The 20,325-nt window shown below is 49.8% G+C and overlaps 1 protein-coding gene across 1 annotated transcript in view; it reads right to left on the reverse strand.

Moving 5' to 3' along the window:
• TMEM132D (transmembrane protein 132D) overlaps positions 1–20,325 on the reverse strand; it is a 557,096-nt gene that overhangs the window by 157,900 nt on the left and 378,871 nt on the right. The window contains exon 4 of the mRNA XM_030292284.1: positions 14,720–14,903. Within this exon, the coding sequence (XP_030148144.1) occupies positions 14,720–14,903 (184 nt within the window). The remainder of the gene's footprint in view (positions 1–14,719; positions 14,904–20,325) is intronic.

Genomic DNA, 20,325 nt, shown 5'->3' on the forward strand with positions numbered 1-20,325 from the left:
GATGACACCCTGCTCCCTCATAAAGAATAAGATCCTGAGGAGCTCCTCAACCTGCTGTCTACAAGCTGGGGGCCCAGAAGAGCTTGTGGTGTGGATGCCAGCCTGAGAGCAGGACAGGAGAAGAGGGGACGCCCCGGGTGCAGCCGTGAGGCAGGGACACGGGGGCAGGCTTCCTCCCTTTCTCAGCCATAATATCATATGATTTTAATAATATTTATACACATTCATATTTATAATACATAAAAATACCTATCATATGTCCTATTGGTTCTGTCTCCCTGGAGAGCCTGGCTAATGCAGGAGGAGGGAAAGGAGGGAGGAAAAGACAGCTTCCTTCACCAAAGTGGGAGGGAGGGAAAAAAATCTGCATTAGCATTCGTATCTTCCTCTTTAAAGCAAAAGAGAAATTGAGTTCAAGGGTAAAGCAATCATTTTTGTTTGGGCTAAATTTAATCGGTAATTTACTTGCACTACTGGAAGACTGGTTTATACAAACGCAAAAACCAGATTTCTTTCCCTAATTTGCCCACATTGGGAAGTCCTAAGCCCGCATTTACTACCCAGCGTGCAAAGATTAACAGAGTAAGGAGCTCGTGGAGTGGTGACCTAACCCATATTTTACTGTAACTATACATCCACTCATATTCCAGCATCCACTGAAATCTCCAGTTGCCTCAGCATCTGTCAAGAAAATAATGGTTTTGTTGAAAACTTCCGAGTTAAAGAACGTTGGAAAAATAGCTAGGGCCCACATGAGAAAACCACTACTTGGTGAAAATACATATTCTAGTGTGCTAGTTTCTATTTTTTTTAATGCTCATTTATCATTTATTTGGGGGGGGGGGTGAGAATCTTTAGCAGGCTCCATTGCTGTTCAGCACAGAGCCGAACGCGGGGCTCGATCCCACGAACCGAGAAACCACGACCTGAGCCGAAATCAAGAGTCAGGTGCTGAGCCAACTGAGCCACCCAGGTGCCCCACAAAAAATTTTAAAATATATCTTTTTCTCCCTAGGGACCAATGTGTAATTGCTAACACCCTGACACTGAGGTTCTGTGAGTTTTGTATGGAAAGGGAGTTTTCCACACGCCCATGTGTGTCTGACAGCCGGGACCGGTGAATGCCGACTGGTGTCTTGCCTGAGATGAACGTGTTTTACGAGGAAGAAACAAACATTCCCTTTAGACTGTTCGGGGCTGTTCTTCACGGGCATTTCTGTCACACCCTGTCTGCATTTTAAACTCTTGAGCTCTTACTAAAAAGGCAACTAATGCTCCATTCATGCCCTGAAGATGCTTCCAGATGGGGGAGGCGTTGGGTTCTGGGCGGAGTGCACATCCCCAGGCTGTAGGTTGATGCAGTTCTACAGGAGCCTCTGCATCCAGCCCCAGGGATGGTCATGTGACTGACTACAGGGACCAATGCAATGGAGACTCCTTGCAGGACGCGGGCTCTGATGCTATGTCTAAGTCTGTAGCTCCAACATGATGGCTGGAGCTCCACCGGCCTTTCTGGACCAGAAGGCGGTTTGAGAATGGAGTCACCTGGTAGAAAGACACACCCAGGTGCCCGAGGAAGCCACCAGGTTCAACTCACAGTGTCTACCTCTGGACTTAATTCACGCGCAAAAGATGAACGTCCACCATTGCTAAAGCCATTGTATTCGGCGGTCTCTATGTCTGTGTCATGTAGCCACACGGATGCAACCTTACACAGGGGGCCCGTAAGTTCTCATTTCTGCATAAAACCAGCGTGGACTGGACTTGAAAAGTCCTAACGGATTCACTAGCGGTATCTTGTGCCTGTCCACCGGGCCAGCGAAGACTGCCGTATGGAACACGGCCATGGTTCCCATTTAAATTTAAATTATTTCAAAACTGGTAGGTTAATTGAGTCTTTTCATTTCTTCAGGACATGGCTTTTTCCTTAATTTCTGGCAAAACTTGCAGAGGAACATAAGAAGAAAAGCACTTAACCGCTTCAACTTTTTTGTGCAGATATTCCAAAACGTGCCTTCTCTCTTGTTGTTACTAATAACCGCAGTGGCCGTAATTCTTTGACAGCCAGGTACTTCCAGGCCCCGTGCCAGACGTTTCACTTTGCCTCTCACGAAAGCCTGCACCCCCCCCCCCCCAGGAAGTAGAAATCCCAGAACTCATCCACACTTTACAGGTGAGAAAAGTAACGCACAGAGAGGTCGTTGGACTTGTCCAAGGTCCACACGCTCACGAACTCTCAGGGATGTGAATTCAGCTCCATCGGGTTCAGCCTCCACTTCAGGATGTGTCTCCAGCTTCTCCTGTGGTCAGACACTGGTCTAGGGGCTGCAGACGCAGCGTCAACTCCGCAGGCAGCGTCCCTGCTTTGGTCTTCATATGCTGGGCAAAATCAACGTATGACGCACTGGGTCTCAAGAAGTACCATGGAGAGAAGAGACAACGCAGCCTCTGACACAGGCTGCTTTCTGACGTGGTCCTGACCACCGGCTATGGGATGCCTAAAACCTAACTGACGCTAACACAGAAGCCAGGTGGAGCTGGTGGTACCTCAAAATCACATGGATCCCGATGTTGGGTTTAGGGGGTCTCTACTGAGAGAAATCTAACAGATTTCACAGATACAAGAGACGCCACGGGCTCGGCAGCCGGCGTGCAGCCTGGAATGCTCAGGTACGTGCATGGGACCCGGCTGTACTGCGAGAGGTGTTCACCTGCTGGGAGTTGCCGAGATTTCGGGGGTACTGGAGCGAGCCAGCCTTCGGGAAACGATCTAAGAAGCAAGAAAGTGTTGGGTCTTGAACCTGGGAATTTGCTGGAATCGTGCTCTTAAATCGGCGTCCGTTTCTCTTTGTGGACAGGTCTCTTCAACTCTTTGAGAATGAGGTTAATCGAAAGGTTAATGGCAGCTGTGCCACTGGCGAGGTCTGCCACTGTCCAGGGGATATCGCCTAAGAGGAAGATGAAGTTAATCAAAAAATGGGAGGGATGCTCAGGCAGATTTAGGAAGAATAACTACCAGGGATGTGGGGAGCTCCCAGGGCTCTGACAAGGTGGAAGGCGCTCATCCCACTTTAGGGGTCGAACCATCAGAAGGGCTTACTGGCACAGGGAAGTCATGGCACAGGGCACAAGGTGGGGGCGCCTGGTTCGAGGGAGGAGCCAGGCTCCCTCCACCCGCTCAGGCTGACCTGGGTCTCGTGGGGACCCTCCACTGAGTGCAGCACAGCGGGAAACGCACACTTTTCTCGTGGAACGATGCTTTTCAAAATTGCTTTTCTTTTTAGGGATCCCTTCCTTCAAGGAGGTTAAGCTTTACATCACGACTGGACCACAGAGGAGGGCCACTGTCAACCTCCTGAAGGCTAAGAAAAGGCTCTCTCGCGAATGGACGCTTTTCCAAAGAAGACACCCAGATGGCCAACGGACACATGGAAAGATGCTCAACATCACGCATCATCAGGGAAACACAAATCAAAACCACAGTGAGATACCACCTCACACCGGTCAGAGTGGCCAAAATTAACATCTCAGGAAGCAACAGATGTGGAGAAGCGGGAACGCTTTTGCACTGTTGTTGGGAATGCAAACCGGTGCAGCTGCTCTGGAAAACAGAATGGAGGTTCTAAAAAAATTAAAACGAGAACTACCCCTATGATCCAGCAATTGCACTACTAGGTATTTATCCAAAGGATACAAAAACGCTGATTCGAAGGGACACATGGACCCCAATGTTTATAGCAGCGCTACTGGCAATAGCCAAAGTATGGAAAGAGCCCAAATGTCCATCAACTGATGAATGGATAAAGAAGATATAGTATATCCATATCCATATCCATATCTGTATCCAGACACACACACACACACAATAGAATACCACTCAGCAATAAAAAAGAATGAAATCTTGCCATTTGCAACAACATGGATGGAACTGGAGGGTATTATGCTAAGTGAAATGTCAGTCGGAAAAAGACAGATATCATATGATTTCACTCATATGTAGAATTTGAGAAACTCAACAGATGAGCATAGGGGAAGGGAAGGAAAAATAAGAAAAAAACAGAGAGAGAGGCAAACCCTAAGAGACTCTCAAATACAGAGAATAAACTAGGGTTGCTGGAGGGGAGGGGTTGGGGGATGGGCTAGATGGGGGATGGGCATTGGGAGGGCACTTGGGATGAGCACTGGGTGTCATAGGTAAGAGACGAATCTCTGGGTTCTACTCCTGAAGCCAAGACTACAGTGTATGTTAACTAACTTGAAAAAAAAATAAAAAAGAAAAGCTATGTCTATAGTAGACCAGGAATGGCCTTAAAAATTACGTACCACAAACTCTAGGTTTTTGTATCGCCTTAATGGTCTTTATATTCATAAATGGTTGAAAAACATTTAAAAAGCATACTTCCTGGGGACATGTGTTAATTACATGGAATTCAAACTCCGGCCTCCACGGACAGTTTTGGTGTCACTCAGCCACCCCATCCGTGTCTGTCACAAAGCCAAAGCTTTAGAGCCGTGCTGTCTAATCCAAGAGCCATTAGCATGCATGGCTATTTAAATCTAAAGTACAGTTGGCCCCTAAACAACGTAGGATTGAAGTGCGTGGGTCCACTTGTACATAGATTCTTTTTTCTGATAAATCCGGTATCGTACTGTAAATGCATTTTCTCTTCCTTGTCTTTGTAATACTATTTCTTTTCTCTAGCATACCTCATTGTAAGAATACGGTGTATAATACACAGAACATCCACAGTCTGTCAATCAACTGTTTATGTTATTGGTTAGGCTTCTGGTCAACAGTAGGCTATCTGTGGTTACGTTTCTGTGGAGCTCTGAGTTATACATGGATTTTTCAATGGTGCAAGGGGCTGGCGCCCCTAACCCCTGTGTTGTTCAAGGGTCAAGCGTAATTAAATCACACAAAAATTCAGTTACTTGCTGACATTAGTCATGTTGCCAGAGCTCAGTGACCACGTGTGGCTGCCATATTGGACGGCTCAGGTAACACAACCAACATTTGTATCAAGGCAGAAAGTTCTATCAGTACTGTCTACTCTAGACTCATTTTTGGCCTCGCCCGTTCAGAGAAACTCCTGGTCTTACCTCTAACCAGGTCCCAATGGCCATACTTAGGAAGCACACCCCGAGGTCTTTAATTTGTCTTCAACGCCGCCATCATCTCCATAGACCCAGTCCTCAGCGCTTTCTGCCTGGACTATCAATGGAGCTCCCAGCATGGTCTTCCTGCTTCCAGGGCTCACCCCCCCCCCAATTTTGTTCTCCTTTTGGTATTCAGAGCGATATTTTAAAAGTAGATCATGAATCAGAAGAGATTTAAACACGATAAATGAGAAATCCTTCCGCACACCTCATGGCTGGTGAGGGTCTACATGATCCAGAGCCTGCCTCCTCAGACCTCATGGTCTCCAGTCACTACTCCCCCGCTTCCCTCGACCTTTCCATCCGGAGGCGCACCATGCTGGCCTCTGCTTTGGGTCTTGGCAACCACTTTCCCTTCTGTCTGGAAAGCCAGCTCTTGTCAGATCTTCCCACGTTGGATCCTTCTTGGCATTCTGTCTCAGTTCAAATGTCACCTCCGCAGTGACGCTCCAGCCTCCAAGGGCTCACCTTGCTACACCCTGTTTTATTTCCTGCCAAGCATAGATCAATTTGGAATTCCTATTGCTCAATGATTTTTTTTTTTTACTCATTTGCCAGCCGCTCCCCTGAGTGGGATGTGAGCTCTGCGGGCTCCCCAACACAAAGGCCAGTGCTCGGCACATCCCGGGAGCCCAGGAACTGCAGGGATGGACTGTTCTCTGGAGCGCCTACAAAAGGAGTTACATCACGAGCATATCTACGCACTGACAGCAACTGGTCATACACGAGCCGGGGCTGTGATAAGCACACGGAAACCAGCAACAGCAGACACACTCTGACTTATTTTGTGCGACGTTGCTTTAAAGGCGCTGGGGTTCAGCCGCCACCATCTCATTATAAATTACCTCCAGAGAGGACGCCTCATTAGGGGCATCAAAGGCCCCAGAGTGGGCTGAAAAGAAAAGGCAGTGGCTTTGTGCGTGATAAATAATTCATTTTCAGACGCCTTTCCTATTTCAGTAAGACTTCTCAATTTCATATTTTTTATGAGCATGATTTGTGGATTTGCATCTTCCAAAGATCCTTTTGCATACTGAACTGATCAGCAGTCCAATCCCTGTTTTGGCAAGGAGGGCGGTGGCGGGCACTGGTGGGGAGCACGGCCTCCGGAGCCCATCCGTCTGGAATCTATTTCCAGCTCAGCTTCTTGGCTGGACTGCTTGGGGCATCCTTCAACTGTGTGCCCTCCCGCATCTGTGAAATGGGAGAGAAGCAGCCTCACCGGGGCCTTGTGGGAATTTAATGCCTTAATATATAGAAGGAGGGGCACCTGGGTGGCTGAGTCGGTTAAGTGTCTGATTCTTGATCTCAGGGTCATGAGTTCAAGCCAGTGCTGGGCATCTCTCTCTGTGTCTCTCTCTGTCTCTCTCCAGATAGATGGATAGATATGGGAGACAGGGAGAGGGGTGAATGTAGCGCCGTGCCTGGTACATAATTAGCATCAGGAATCTGGTGTCACTATTGTGAACGCTCTTTGGGGCGGCCATGCCTATTCACCAAGCACAAAGCGAGAATGCTTCTTGAAAGCAGAGACTTTCCTCAAGGGCTATTGCAGCAACTTAATTTGCACTTGGTGGAGAAGTATAAAAAATGAAAGCAGGGGTGTGCTATCCAGTGTGACTGAATTTTCAAAAAGTCTGAGTAAAACAACAGAGGGTATCTGGCATATTAATTAACAGGATGACACAGGAAAAGAATACCATGAAAAGTCAAACAAAAAAGAGCCAAGAATCCGCTTTTATGCCAAACATAAAAAGAAATGTCATTACTGGAGCCAGGAAAGATAGTTTCCTACTGTAACGCGGGAGCCTCTTCTCTGGTTCTGACCATGGCGGGTGACTGGCAGGGAAACGCTACCTGTGCTCACTTCGGAGGTGGCGGGGGACAAACGACCCTGCGTTACCCTATCTCCGCGTGCAGGCCAGGGGGCGGTGAGGCCGCTCTCTGGGCATCGACGACGGGGCGGTACCCTGCCTTCTGCGGGGTGTGCCGATACGAAGAAGGCCTGGGCTGGTGGGAGAACACGCAGGCAAGGAGGATATGCCAGGAGACTAAGTCGTGAAGGTCCTGAAGATCAGCGAGAGTGTGGGCCGGTAAAAAGAAAGTTCGTTTTCTAAAAAAATTTTTTTAACGTTTATTTGTTTTTGAGAAGAGAGAGACAGAGCATGAGCAGAGGAGGAGAGAGAAAGCGGGAGACACATAATCTGAGGCTCCAGGCTCCGAGCTGTCAGCACAGAGCCCGACGTGGGGCTCGAACTCAGAACCACGAGATCATGACCTGAGCCAAAGTCGGACGCTTAACCGACTGAGCCACCCAGGCACCCCAAAGGTTCGTTTTTCACTTGATTCTTAACGCAGGGCTTAGGAGCACCGACCCCAGCACAGTCGAAAATCCACATACAACTTTTGACACCCCCCCACCCCAGAACGTAACTATTCACAGCCTACTGGTGACCAACATCCTTATTGGTAATATAAATAGTCAGTGAGTACACATTTCGTGTATTCTGTGTATTATACTGCACTCTTGCAATAACGCAAGCTAGACACGATAAACGTTACTAAGAAAAGCATAATAAGGGGCGCCTGGCTGGCTCAGTCAGTTGAGCACCCGACTTCGGCTCAGGTCATGATCTCATCATCTCATGGGTTCGAGCCCCATGTCGGGCTCTGTGCTGACAGCCTGAGGCCTGCTTTGGATTCTGTGTCTCCCTCTCTCTCTGCCCCGGCCCTGCCCGTGCGCTCTCTCTCTCTCTCTCTCTCTCTCTCTCAAAAACAAATAAACATTAAAAAAAAAAGATACTTAAGAAAAGTATGAGGAAAAGAACACATTTATAGTACTGGACTGTATTTACTGGAAAACCTCCCCTTTTAAACAGACCTGTGAAGTTCAAACCTGTGTTGTTCAAGGGTCAGCTGTGCTTATGGAGAAGAGGGTATTAGATCCAGGAAAGCTTGCTTAAGATGCATTTCATCAGAATGTTTACAATATAGTAAGTTATATGGCCATCCAAATGTGGGCGAGCTTTGCATGCTGGGTTGATGGAAATGGAATAGTCTTCTGATTCAGGAGGACAGGCCCCGATCAGAGAGTGAAGAAGGGGTACATGAGACAAGGAGGGAAGGCGCTGTTTGATGATTACTTTCTCACAATGCCAAGAATCACGTAAGACGAGAGCTGAGCAGCAGTCAGGTGAGTGAAGGTTCTGGTGAGGTCTACGCGTCACCGCTCGGGCTTGCGGTTCTCTGGGCGACCACATCCCCCATTCACGCTAAGAAGCAGAAGGCATCTGAGTGTGGCATCGCCAGTGAGTCAGGAGAAGTACACTGGCATCTAGCCGCTTCTACTTTGGAAGGGGACCTGAAGATCGGAAGGGCTTAGGTGGGGTTCGAGCAGGATGGAACGAAGGAGGACACAGAGGGTACGCAAAGGGATGCACTAGGGTGTCGTCTCTATGGCTCTTATCTATTACAGCTGCCGATGGCGTGATCTCAACCACCAAAAATAACTCAAGAGTGTTTGCATCCTCTGACTTGACTACTGTCCCCACCGTGCACGAGGAAATCGTGGGTTGGACAGAGCGGAAGAGTCAACAAGGATCAAGGAAGACTCCCCGGAAGAGGTGACAGGGGAATGGGCTCTACAAAGACCTGTGAGATGCATTTGTGTTCTCATTAGGGTAAGTTTTAAGGTCATATACTGTACTTCATGAGGAGCATAGGACATACCTGACTCTTTGATCTTGTTTAAAAACCCTGTTGGCCTTCCCCAAGGATCTAAAGACACATCTACACCCTCACATCACTGTAAACATCACAGAATGTCACCATCGCCAAATGGTTCATTAGGGTGAGAGTCTTCTGATGGTTGGCACAGATTATGATGTTCCACTTGACTATATCTCTGATTATGTCCTGCTGAAAGTCTCACCCCACTTCCGATGACTAACACTTGGCAGTCAAGGCTGAACGGCACACGGTGGGAGCCCCATCAAGAGCCCGAGAGAGGAGGCACATTCCTACCATCCACAGAGGAGAGTGGCACCACCCACCTGTATTCCCAGACTTAGAGCAGCGCCCACAACTACAGCATCCAGACAGCCACCACCCAGCAGGATCCAAAACATGTTAGTTTTACTTTGGAATTGAGAGCACGTGCTACTGTTTTCAAGGACTAGCTCGTACGGCATTCACGCCGATAAATACCAGTTATTATTGGGCGGAAGCCCAAAACACTTGCTTTACCCAGACCCTGGAGGCAGGTAGGAGAGAAGGATGTTGAAAGGCCTTGAGGAACCGGAGCCTCCCTCCCCAGCCCCCACCCAGAACGTTCCAGCTCTTTTAAGAAGTGCAAACACTTCTTTCCAGAATCAGACACTGACAAGCAGTTACAGACGTGCACCAATTGCATTAATGTTAATGCACACTTAATGACCTTTTCCTCGGGATTCTCTTCCTAAGGACAAAAATATATCTACCTACAAGATCGTAAGGCATCATTTCCTGAACGTAAAAAAGTAATGTAATAAAACTCTTAGAAATACATGAATGGATTTTTTTTTTTTAAAAAAAGGTTTTATGGCCGTAGACATCAGGGAAAAAATGGGCAAAACACTGAGTAAGAAATAAACGTCTTTTGGGAAATTAGCTTTGAATGTTAGTACTTAACCGCGTCTCATTTCAAAGCTTTCCTGGGGATGGAATCGTACGTCACACAAAGAATGGAGGGGCCGTGAGCCCCACCCCAAATGGATCTTAAATCCTTAATAACAGTATCAGCTGTCACAACTGCATTTGCCTTCAGCATTATTTTCGGAAAACTACAGTTCTCTCCGTTCAAATGCACGGTCCGGGGGTATTTTAATTTCCGAGATTTTACAAGAACAAGTGAAACAGGCATGTTTTTCCTCTTGGTGGTAATTAGGGGGAGAAGGGGGATTTCTACTACAGGAAAGGTCTGTGGATGTGGCTGCATGGAAATTAAATACCCCCCAAACTTCTGCATGTTACAACCCACGACCTGTGGGATTAGAAGGCAAGTGGTACATCGTGGAGAATACGTGCAGTGATGTGCCAGTCAAAAGGTCAGCATCGCTCATATACAGAAACAGAACGTAGAAGGTGGTGTCCGTGGGCTGGGGCTAAGAGGAGGGAATTCATGTGTGGATGGTGGAGAGGGTTTCAGGGCTGAGGGATGAGAAAGTTTCTGAGATCTGTTGCACAACAATGTGAACATATTTAACACCAATGGACTGCACGGTTGGAAGTGGTTAAGATGGTAAATTTCATGTGACGTGTTTTTACCATAATAAAAAAAAAGATTTTTTAATAACAAAGTCATAAGAAATGAAATTCCCAATAGGGAAAGGAAATGGGTAAGAGCAAATGTTTGATGGGGAAATTTGCAAATGAACCAAAAGAGGGCAAATTTAGGCAGCAATAAAAAAAATTGAAGCAACGACGAGGTATCATTTTTGCTTAATAAATTGCCTATGTTAAGATTTTAATATCCTAAGTCTGTGAGTCATAGGGAAATGGGTACCATCACACACAGCAGGTAGAAATATATTGGTTAAACTTACCGGAGGGCAGTTTGGTGACTGTTATCAGAAAAATTACAATATTGCATATCATTTGATTCACATCCCTTGGTTTGAATTTATTCCCAAAAGTATGTGCAGGAGTCAGTCGGAGCTGTGTGCAAAGATCTCTGTGCAAAAATGTAAACCATAGGCTATTTCATAATAGGAGATCTCTTACCTATTTTAGGTCTGTGTGTGAACCGTGGAGACACAGGGGAAGCTTTCTGGATGAGCCTAAAACCCAGACTCCTGTTTTCCCCCCCATCTTTCCTTCACACCCGTGCCCAATGCAGGGGAAAGTCCAATCACCTACCCACTAAGACGGACCTGGAAGTGTCCACCTTGCCATGTCTCCACTGTCCTGGCTGCAGTCTCCTGGGGCCGTCCAGGATGGCGTCAGTGTCCGTCCTTCCTTCTCCCACCGTCACATGCTTTTAGCTGGACACATGGCCTCTTGGGATAGAGCTCACTCTCGCCCCTCCCCCGCAGCTACAGGTGGTCACTCGGCTGAGTTCAGGGCTGGCGGGCTCGGGGCACAGGTGCTGTATTCAGGGACAGGCCGTCCTTGACAGAAAGGAACACATCCTCCCGCTGTCCCTCTGCCTATTCCTGTTGGCTGCCACAGGGACATGTTTGTTATTATTCTGACGCCATGGGGAGGAGGTCAATAGCTTTGGGGATAGAGGGAGGCTATGTCCTAACTCCCTGGAGGCATCAGAGAAGCCCCAGGCTGCTCACACTCTTACAGGACAGGTGAGGGACGAGTAAACGCCTAGCTCATTAGATCCGGGTTATTGGACAGCAGCCAGTGTGCAGGTCCTAACTCTCTCTGACATCTCTCTGGCTCTCCCAAATCTACTCTCCACCTACAGCCGGAGCATTCTTCTAAACACATACATCAGTCCATGTGACACCCTGCTGAGAGCCTTGCAGCGGCTCCAAATCACATTTGAAGATCCACCCCCTTGTTCTAGCTTATGAGCGCCCGGTGACCACGATCTCAACCCAGAGCGCCTTCTCCTCACTCACCATGGTCCCGGTGAGCTGGCGCTCCTTCCGTTTCTCTAATATTTCAAGAACGTGTGACGCAGATGAATAGACGCATGGATATCAGATCTCCTTCAAATATCTCGCAACGAACACATGTTGAACAAACACACAGTGGAAGTGAAATGAAGTGGCAAAACGACCGTGTAGTGAGGGCAATCTCTCTAGCAATGGCCAGAGTTCTTTTCCCAACCAAGTCAAAGGTAAAATGAAGCCGCCTTCTCAGGAAGGGGGACTCAGAACACTCCAAATATAAAAGACTGGGGAGTCAGGACCCTGAAGACTTCACCCTTAGCTCCAAAGGAAGATATTCCAAGATCACTGGTAAAACGTCATCGGACCTAAAGTGCTCTTACAATTCATTCAATTCAGCTCAAGGATCAGTGAGCACGTACACAGTATCTAGCACTCTTTTTACGCCATGAAATATGGCGGCCGGGGCCAAACCCCTTTCCCGGAAGAATTTACAACACTGTTATAAAGGGCGCTGTCTACCCTTTGCATCGAGGGGTGAAATGAACAAAATAATAGCTACCATTTATTGTATGTTTGCTCTGGACCGGACACAGTTCCAAGCACTCCTGAGTTATCATTTTAGCCTCCTACTAGCCTATGAGTAAGTATCTCTTCTCCCCCTTTAGATGAGGAAACGGAGGCACCGTGAGTGAAATCAGCACGTTTGCATAGCTGGCAAGCGGAGGCTCGGATTCCGTTATGTTATTTTGCTTCCTGGGGGTTTCCTAAAGATCAAGACAGAAAACACACACAGGTGTTCAAGATGAATCTCCACTTCCTCAAGTGGAAATGAAGTAGGACTGTTACAAATATGGCACAAATAATCATTTTCCTCTTGTTTCCTTGCAACAGAGTTTAAGCAACGAGCCATGCTAAAATAGAGATTAACTAGCCTTCCTTCCAAGGAGGTACGGCCACACGACTACGTGCCGATTGGATGTAAGCAGAAATATTGTGTCGGATCCTTCTTTCTCGAAAGCTCATTTTTTTGAGTTTCTTCACTTCTGACTTTTTCTGGTCTACCGAACATGGATATGTTGGCCAGCCCTCCGGCAACCATCTTGGACCCTAGGGTTACCATGAGGGTGGAAGTCACGCCCTCAAACCACCGAGGCAGAAAGAAAGAAGGAACGAGGCATGGGTCACCACACCGAAACCACACCACTAACCCTAGGAGTTCCTTCACGTGAAAAAAGAAACGCATCTGTATTTTAGCCACTACTGGCTGGGTCAGAGCAGGCTGGGTGGGCGAGGAGCCCTCTTGATTTCAAACAAATGCAATTCCTAAATGGCGAAAGGCACGACTAGGTCTTGGCTGTCTCATCACGCGATCGTACGGTACTACACCCATCGTAGCTAGACGGCGGGGTAAGATGAAAATGGTCACAGACCAGCAGAGGCCCGAGAGGCGCCTTGTCGGAGTGGGGATTCATGCATGTTACGGGGAACGGTGGGGTTGGGGATACGTGATGGGGGCGTCAGGGACACGTGAGGCAGGAGGAACGCTGAGTGCGGGAAACGAACAGGACGCTAACCTACGCTGAGCAAAGCCACAGAAGCCGTGCCGAGTACTGCAAAGAGCTCATTTGATCAAAGGTGCTGCACAGGAGCAAATTCAAATAATCCCTTGTTCGAGATAAATGGTCTTGCCATCCCCAGTAATAGAACCACTCACTAATAGCCTAACCAAAGGAGTGCTACCCTCACACGTGGAAAGATACACCAAGGGAGGCTTAGCGCCTCCAAAAAAAAAAAAACAAAAAACACAAAACAAAGTTAAAAGGAGCCCTTATCAAGGACGTACCCCAAACTGTTACATTTCCTAACAAACGGCATAATAAGGAACCTGCCGTCACTAGGCAACTGTCCATGCTACCTTTTATTGAAAGATTGATTCCCAATGCTCTTTCTCTACGTATATAATAACACTTGTCGATATTTTCTAATAGATGGTGTGGAGGAGGCACCAGGCAGGCAGTGGATAGGTCGACTCATGTTTTACATCCGACAGGAAAAGTAGTTTTTGTAAACAGGGGGAAGCTCACCTTATGGTCGGCAGACCAACATGCCCAAGCTTTTGCGCTGTGAAAATTCACAATTAAAAAAGGTATCGTTCCTCTGTAGGGGCTCCTGAAGAGTCCGAGGTACAGGCAGGGCTCTACGGGGCATGTGTGTGTTTCGCTTAGGGGAACGCGGAGGACGGGTGTTCCCACAGGCGGTGGACTGTGTGACACAGAAACCAGGGGCTGGTCCTTCCAAGGAGAAAAGCCCATCTCTGTTTCATGAACCCTAAAGAACACGTAGACAGACTTACCGTCTTTAATCTTTTCCAAATAGGTAACCTATGAATGGAATACCATTAACTTCTTTCCTAGGTTGTGTTTTATTTATTTCTAACTAGCTGCCAACATGAACAGGTTGGCATTTCACATTCAAACTGGATTTATGGCTTCCTTGGAAAATCGGTAGCTCGTAAGAACTGAGAAGCCGGCGTGGCTTTCCTGCGTGGCTAACACTAGCTGCAGCTTTGAGAGGGGGCAGGCGTCTGCCATGCGACCTGCTACGTTTCCCTCACACTTGATCGATGTGGTCTCTGGGGGCGGACGTATTTGAGATTGTTAAAGTCTACACTGTATGATGGAAACACATTTATTAAATGATCCATATTTTTCCATATAATGAAGATCCAAATCTAATACCTGGAGTTTGATGATTTTGTAACTAATATTCTCAGAATATGATTTAGAGAGAACACATTTTTGAGACTCAGCTTTGTGTAGCAGACTTTGCGGGTCAGGTACCCCCTCACAACCCTGGTTCCTGGTTCTCTGACAATTCCCCGCCAGGTGTGGGGGCAGCCGGGAGCCTTTCTTTCCCTTGGGTTCTGTATTAACAGCCCAAGGCAGGGACCTTCTTACCATGGCCAGCGGTATGACGCCCATCAAGTCCTTCGGACTCACGTAGATCTTGGATACGCCCAAGTCAGACGTGATGTCTCCTGGATACTCGACCTGCCACGTGACAAGCTGTGTGGCCGGCGGGTCACTGGGCTCCTCTATCTGAACGTCAACCTGCATGACTTCATCGGAGGCGTCATCCACACTAGAGAGAAGCAGAGAAGAGAAACGTTGAGAGACTGGCGAGTGGTGACGCTCAGCAGGCCCTGGGCCGCACCTGTCATTTCCGCACGTGCGTCCTCGTGCACGCGTGTGTTCCCATCGTCCCCGTGAAGGGCGTCTCAAGACGCAGCGTCAAAGAAACATGCCACGTCCAACGTGATTCGCGGCACCGGGCCGGTCTGAGACATCACCGCTCCCTGTGTTTGAGCAGGCGCTCGCGGAGAGTCATGAACAGTGGGCATGCCTTTTCCTAAATGCTTTCCCTCGCCTCATCCCCTCATCATCATTAGGATTCTTTCCCCTACTCCCTGAAATCTATAGGCTGCTTATATCGGACTTTCCAGAGCCACGGCCAGCCCGGAACTTTCAAGGTGTCCGAGGGAGACGTGGCTCTGCTATCTGGTTGGGGGGGAGACAGAGCTGCACAGACACAGAGGTGAGGCATGAACGGGAGGGCGAGGCCACGGGGGCCATGCTGATAGGCAGGGAGAAGCGGCCGGATGTCGCTTGGGGATCGGAGTAATCGCAGCAATTATTAGTGTTTAGACATGTTTTTCGCCTGTAAACATGCGTCTGGAAACGAACCAAGTGAGACTATCAGGGTGATTTTTGCCACTGTCTGTGTCAGTTTAATTAACCGGCCACCTCCTCTGCCTCTTCACAGACTGCTTTCACAAAATGCCTGCTCTTGTATATCATGGGTGGAAGAAAGGCAGGGGTGGGGCCGGCCGCTCCCTGAGGGAGGGAAGAGTGCAGAGGGTACAGGGAAGGATTAGCCGAGGAGGCAGCTACAAGAGATGCTTTTTAAGCCTCAGTGGCCAACGCAACTCTCACCTGTCAGATCCGTCTCTGAAGATTCGGATGTCAAGTAATTGCAAAATGACCACTGACACCTGACACTCAGGACTACAAGGTTTGTCCTCTTATACCCACAGAGCTACTGAAACATGTGTCTCACACCATCAGACCCGAGAAGAAGCTCAGAGGCACATGGTGGGGCTTCCTGGGGGCTTTCTTCTCAAAGTAGGGGATGGGCTGGAATACTGGAATAGGGGCAGCTAGAATGAAAGGAGGCAGGGGGAAGAAAGGAGAAAGAGGAAGGGGGAAAAGGGAAGGGGAGGGGAGGAAGGGAGGATGCGAAGGAAGAGGGTGCGGACGGTGGGAGGTGGGAGGTGTGGATGAACAGTGAGTGAGTAGGAGAACAGGAAGGTGTGGGTGAGAAGGAACAGAGGAGTGAGATCAGGAGCCATCCCCAGAAAGTAAAGAGGCCAGACTGAACCCCAGAGGCTGACTTTCTCCTTGAGCAGCTCTAGCACGGAGCAGGGACAGGGACAGGGACAGGAGCAGTGGCAGGGGCGGGGGAGGGGCAGGGACAAGAGTAGCGCGGCAGGGGGAGGGACAGGGACAGGGGCAGTGGCAGGAGTAGCTGCAGCGGACGGTGAGCGCTGATCAGGAAAAATATGGCACCGAGTATGGAAATCCCACAGGACTCCCTCTCTCCCGACCTCTGCAAGAAAGCGGAACTCTTTGAGAAACGGTGGCTGTGATAAAGAGTCAGCCACCGCCTGGCTGGAGCCTCCCCCTGTCGTTTCCACGGGCAGAGGGATCCTGCGGTCAGGATGCTGAACACACCTTTCTGGGTTTGGGATTTACGAGAACTCTGGCGTCTCCTCCCCGTTCCTGAGACGGCGCGTCCTTCTTGCGGACGTACCGAGCCCTGCCTTCTCCACCTACGCACGGGAGAGCGAGATCTACGGGACAGAATGTTCAGGGACCCCACGCCACAGCGGACACCTTACAGCGGAGCTGGGACCCTGCTGTATACACGGCTTTCTGTCCCGCATCCTCACAGGTGACCTAACGTCCAGCAAAACCCCACAGGCCTCACTCCCCTCGACACTGGATTTCACCGCTCCCAGTGCCCGCACGCTCGCTTCCGGAGCTCACTCTACCCAGAAAAGCCTTTGTCAACCTCTCCACGGATGCAAATTCTTCCCACTCAGCAAGAGCTAGCCATAAAAGCAACACCAGGAACTTTAAAAGGGCTCTACGTACTTCATTAGTTTACTCATTCAGTAACCTTGCCCGGTTCTCTATAAAGTTTATTTTCTCTTTTCCTTTTAGGTCCCTTGCCTGGCCGAGATGTGAAAGAAACACGGTCACTTTTGAGCGGCCTCTCCTCTCTCTGATGTGGTGATAAAAACTCCCTTTGTTGGGAATTCTTAACCCGGGGACCACAGCAGACTCGTGGATTCCGGAACTGCGTGCAAATGTGTGTTTTTCTCCAACGATTCCTTGGCTTTTGCACGGGCTTCTCGGTGATTCTGATGCAGTCGGGCTTTGGGGCACGTTCCTGGTAGTTTCTTCTGTAAATTCTGCACGTGGTGATCTAGCTTTAGACTAGCTCGTCCTGTGTGTCTTGGTGGGTCGGTGGAAATCTGAATTTTAATACCTTTTTTGCAAATAGTTAACGCGTGCGGGATTGCAGGACGCTTGCCTACTTGGCGACATTGACCGCTTCTTCGTGTTGAAGTGTGAAGCTAGGGACTGCACCTTTGCGTTTGTGTGTTTAACCGTGAGTGTCCTGAAGAGGGGCCGATGCTTGTTTTGCACCAAGTCGTGCCCAGCAGTGTCTGACGCCCGGTACTCATCAGAATGGAGTCTACTGTGTTCCAGGGCGTAAGCACAGTAGGTGATGGGAGCGCTCATACACTCTGCCTAAAGCCATGGTCTCCGTCTTGCCTGTGCGTGAGCACTGCTGGGGGAGCTTTGTAAATAAACCGATGACCAGGCACCACTCCAGCTGAGTTTCTCTCTCTCTCTCTCTCTCTCTCTCTCTCCTTTTGTTCCTTCCTTCCACCTGTCCGTCTTTTTTATCCAGGAGACCCCACCACGCCACCAAGACTGTGAACAACCGACACAGGTGTAATTATGTGGATATCGGAGCTCTGGGAAATATTCTGGAAATGATGTGTTAGAAATAAAATGTATTCAATTAGTGGATTTGGAAGGTATGCCTGGAAAAATCAGTGAAGGCACAGGGGAGCTGTGAAGAAGGTTTCAGATGCCCATGAGCACAAGGGTGAGGAAAGATAGGAAAAGAACGCCAGCCAAGGAGGCGTAGGGGGTGGCTAAGCATGACGTGTCCAGAGGCCACCCCTGCAGCCTCCCTCGTCCCCTGCCCCCCCCCCCCCAGGTCAATCAAATACCGAGCAACAAGGATGCGTTCCGTGCGTGAGCTCCACGCAAAGGGTGATACTGTGGAGTCGGGAAGGTTTTGCGTGGACACGCTCCATGCGCCATCAGACTTGGGGACTTGCCAGCCTCTGGCCACGGGGGCCACCTGTGGTTTTAGTTTCTTCTGCCTGCGTGGGTGCTACCGGCAGAGGAAAGCCAAGAGGCCGCCTCTCTGTCCTGTCTCGCTTGCGGATGGTAAGTGACAGGGAGCAGAGTGGGGACGCGGCCCCTCACCGCACGGGCACCTCAGATCCCTGCACGCTGGCTCCCTCCATCTGGGTTGGGAAGCCCCTTTCTGCAGCCTGTCCTCCGTCCAGAGATGAGCACGTCTCCCTGGCCTGGAGACTTCTTCCCATTCCTCCACAACCTTCCCTCACGCGGTCGCTTTTGTGCGCTGGGTTCAAGATCTAAACCTTCTCGCTAAGAAGACCCTCCTTCAAGCGGACAAAGGCACAGTCGGAGACTTCCCGACATTTAAGGGAAATGAAATGCCCTTTCAGATAACCAGGCTCTCAGGCATAGACGGTGACCACAACCCTCAGGGCCACGGGGCTCAGAAAACCAAGAAAGAAAACGAAACTTGAGGCTTTGCAAGACCACCTCAGCACATCCCGAGGCCAAAAAGGGCATCGTTTTCGAAAGAAAAAGTCTCGCTTTCGGATCGTCGCAGCTCTTTCCAGAGCGATGCAAACAACTAACCTTTACCGAGTAGCTCTCATGTCCCAAACACTGATTTGAAGGGCTTTTTACGTCTTGTGGCGTGCGTGTAGCCCTCACGGCGTACCAATACAGAGCTGCGATTCACTGCCAGTTGCAGACGAAAAGCTAGGTTCCAGGAGGCCAAGAAATTAGCAGGGTCGCCCCGCTGACAGCAGAAGGAACCGGGAGAGGTGAGTGGGCAGGCCTACTCTTGATCTCCGTGTGCTGGGCTCCCCCACCTCGTTCTCCGGGGCAAGACAGGCGTGCTGAGCAGCGAAGAGGATCCAGGATGGGAATTCTCGGCCCCCGGGGGAAACACAGGTCAGTGCGCCACACCAGGAGACCAGATGCCTCAAACAAACCGGACAAGCAAAGCTGGCACACTTTTGCGACAAGAGACTTGGACATCAGGCTGCCTTTAAAAAGGGTCCTCAGCCGACTTTCAGTTCTATGATGTGCCTACAAATCCAAGCAGAGATCTGGAAACGGGAGCTCTAGACAGGAGAGCCTACCCTCCATCGGAGGGAGGAGAAACCACGTAGACACGGACCTGGTAGTAGGAGAATGATCTAGAAGGAAGCATCTGAGACGCAAGGCCACGCATGCCAATGCCTGAACTGCCAGCCCCCACGTGGGCACCTGGCTTCCGGCGTGAGCGTCCGGGGGAAGCTGGTGGGGTGGGGGGCGGGGGGAAGCCCAGAGATTCCGTTTCCAGATAGGCTTTGCGACACGGTACTCTCAAAGATAACTGGGTGACATTTCTGAGACCAAAAGGAAAGCCGGAGAGAAGGTGAAGCTCGTGTCTAAGTGTCTGTGAACTTAGAAAATAATTTGAGGTGCGCCCCCCCCCCGCCCCCAACAATTCAGAACACTCCCCAGAGGTCATGGGAATGAGAGTCATTTACCACGGGGCGGAACTTACCTCCTCACCCTTGCGTCATTCCACGCGCTTCACCTCTGGCTGGTGAGCGCTGCTGTTCCTGAGGACCCTGACCTGTGACTTTCCCCAGACACCTTTCTTTCTTGAGTGTCCAAAGCCACACTGCCCACTCCAGAGTGTCCCCCCCCCCTCTGGGGTCGGGCTGGAGCCGCCCTCCACGTGCATGGGTTCTCCCTCTCGGTTCTCTTTCCCCTGTCTCCCGGGACACGTCCTTCCTAAATGGCTTGCACGCAAGGCTTTGTCTTCCAGGGAAACTGAAGGGGGTTTTGAGGCAAGGAGAACACCAAAGGCGGCTGGCAGATGCTACGTGAGACAGTCTGGCAAGAGAAACGACGAAAGAGTGAAGGGGCAAAGGGGCCATCACACCGGGTGCTCAGCCTCGTCGGCTCCACTCGGAGGAATCCTCCAGACCCAGCCAACGGTGGCCCGCGGTGGCACGTTGGAGATCTGTGCCAGACGCAGACGCGGGGTTACCGGATGTCCCTCCGAGCAGAGGAACCTCCTTCCCCCTCCCCTCCTCCACATCTCA

This window comes from Lynx canadensis, chromosome D3 (genome assembly GCF_007474595.2).
Source record: "Lynx canadensis isolate LIC74 chromosome D3, mLynCan4.pri.v2, whole genome shotgun sequence".
Lineage (NCBI taxonomy): Eukaryota > Metazoa > Chordata > Mammalia > Carnivora > Felidae > Lynx > Lynx canadensis.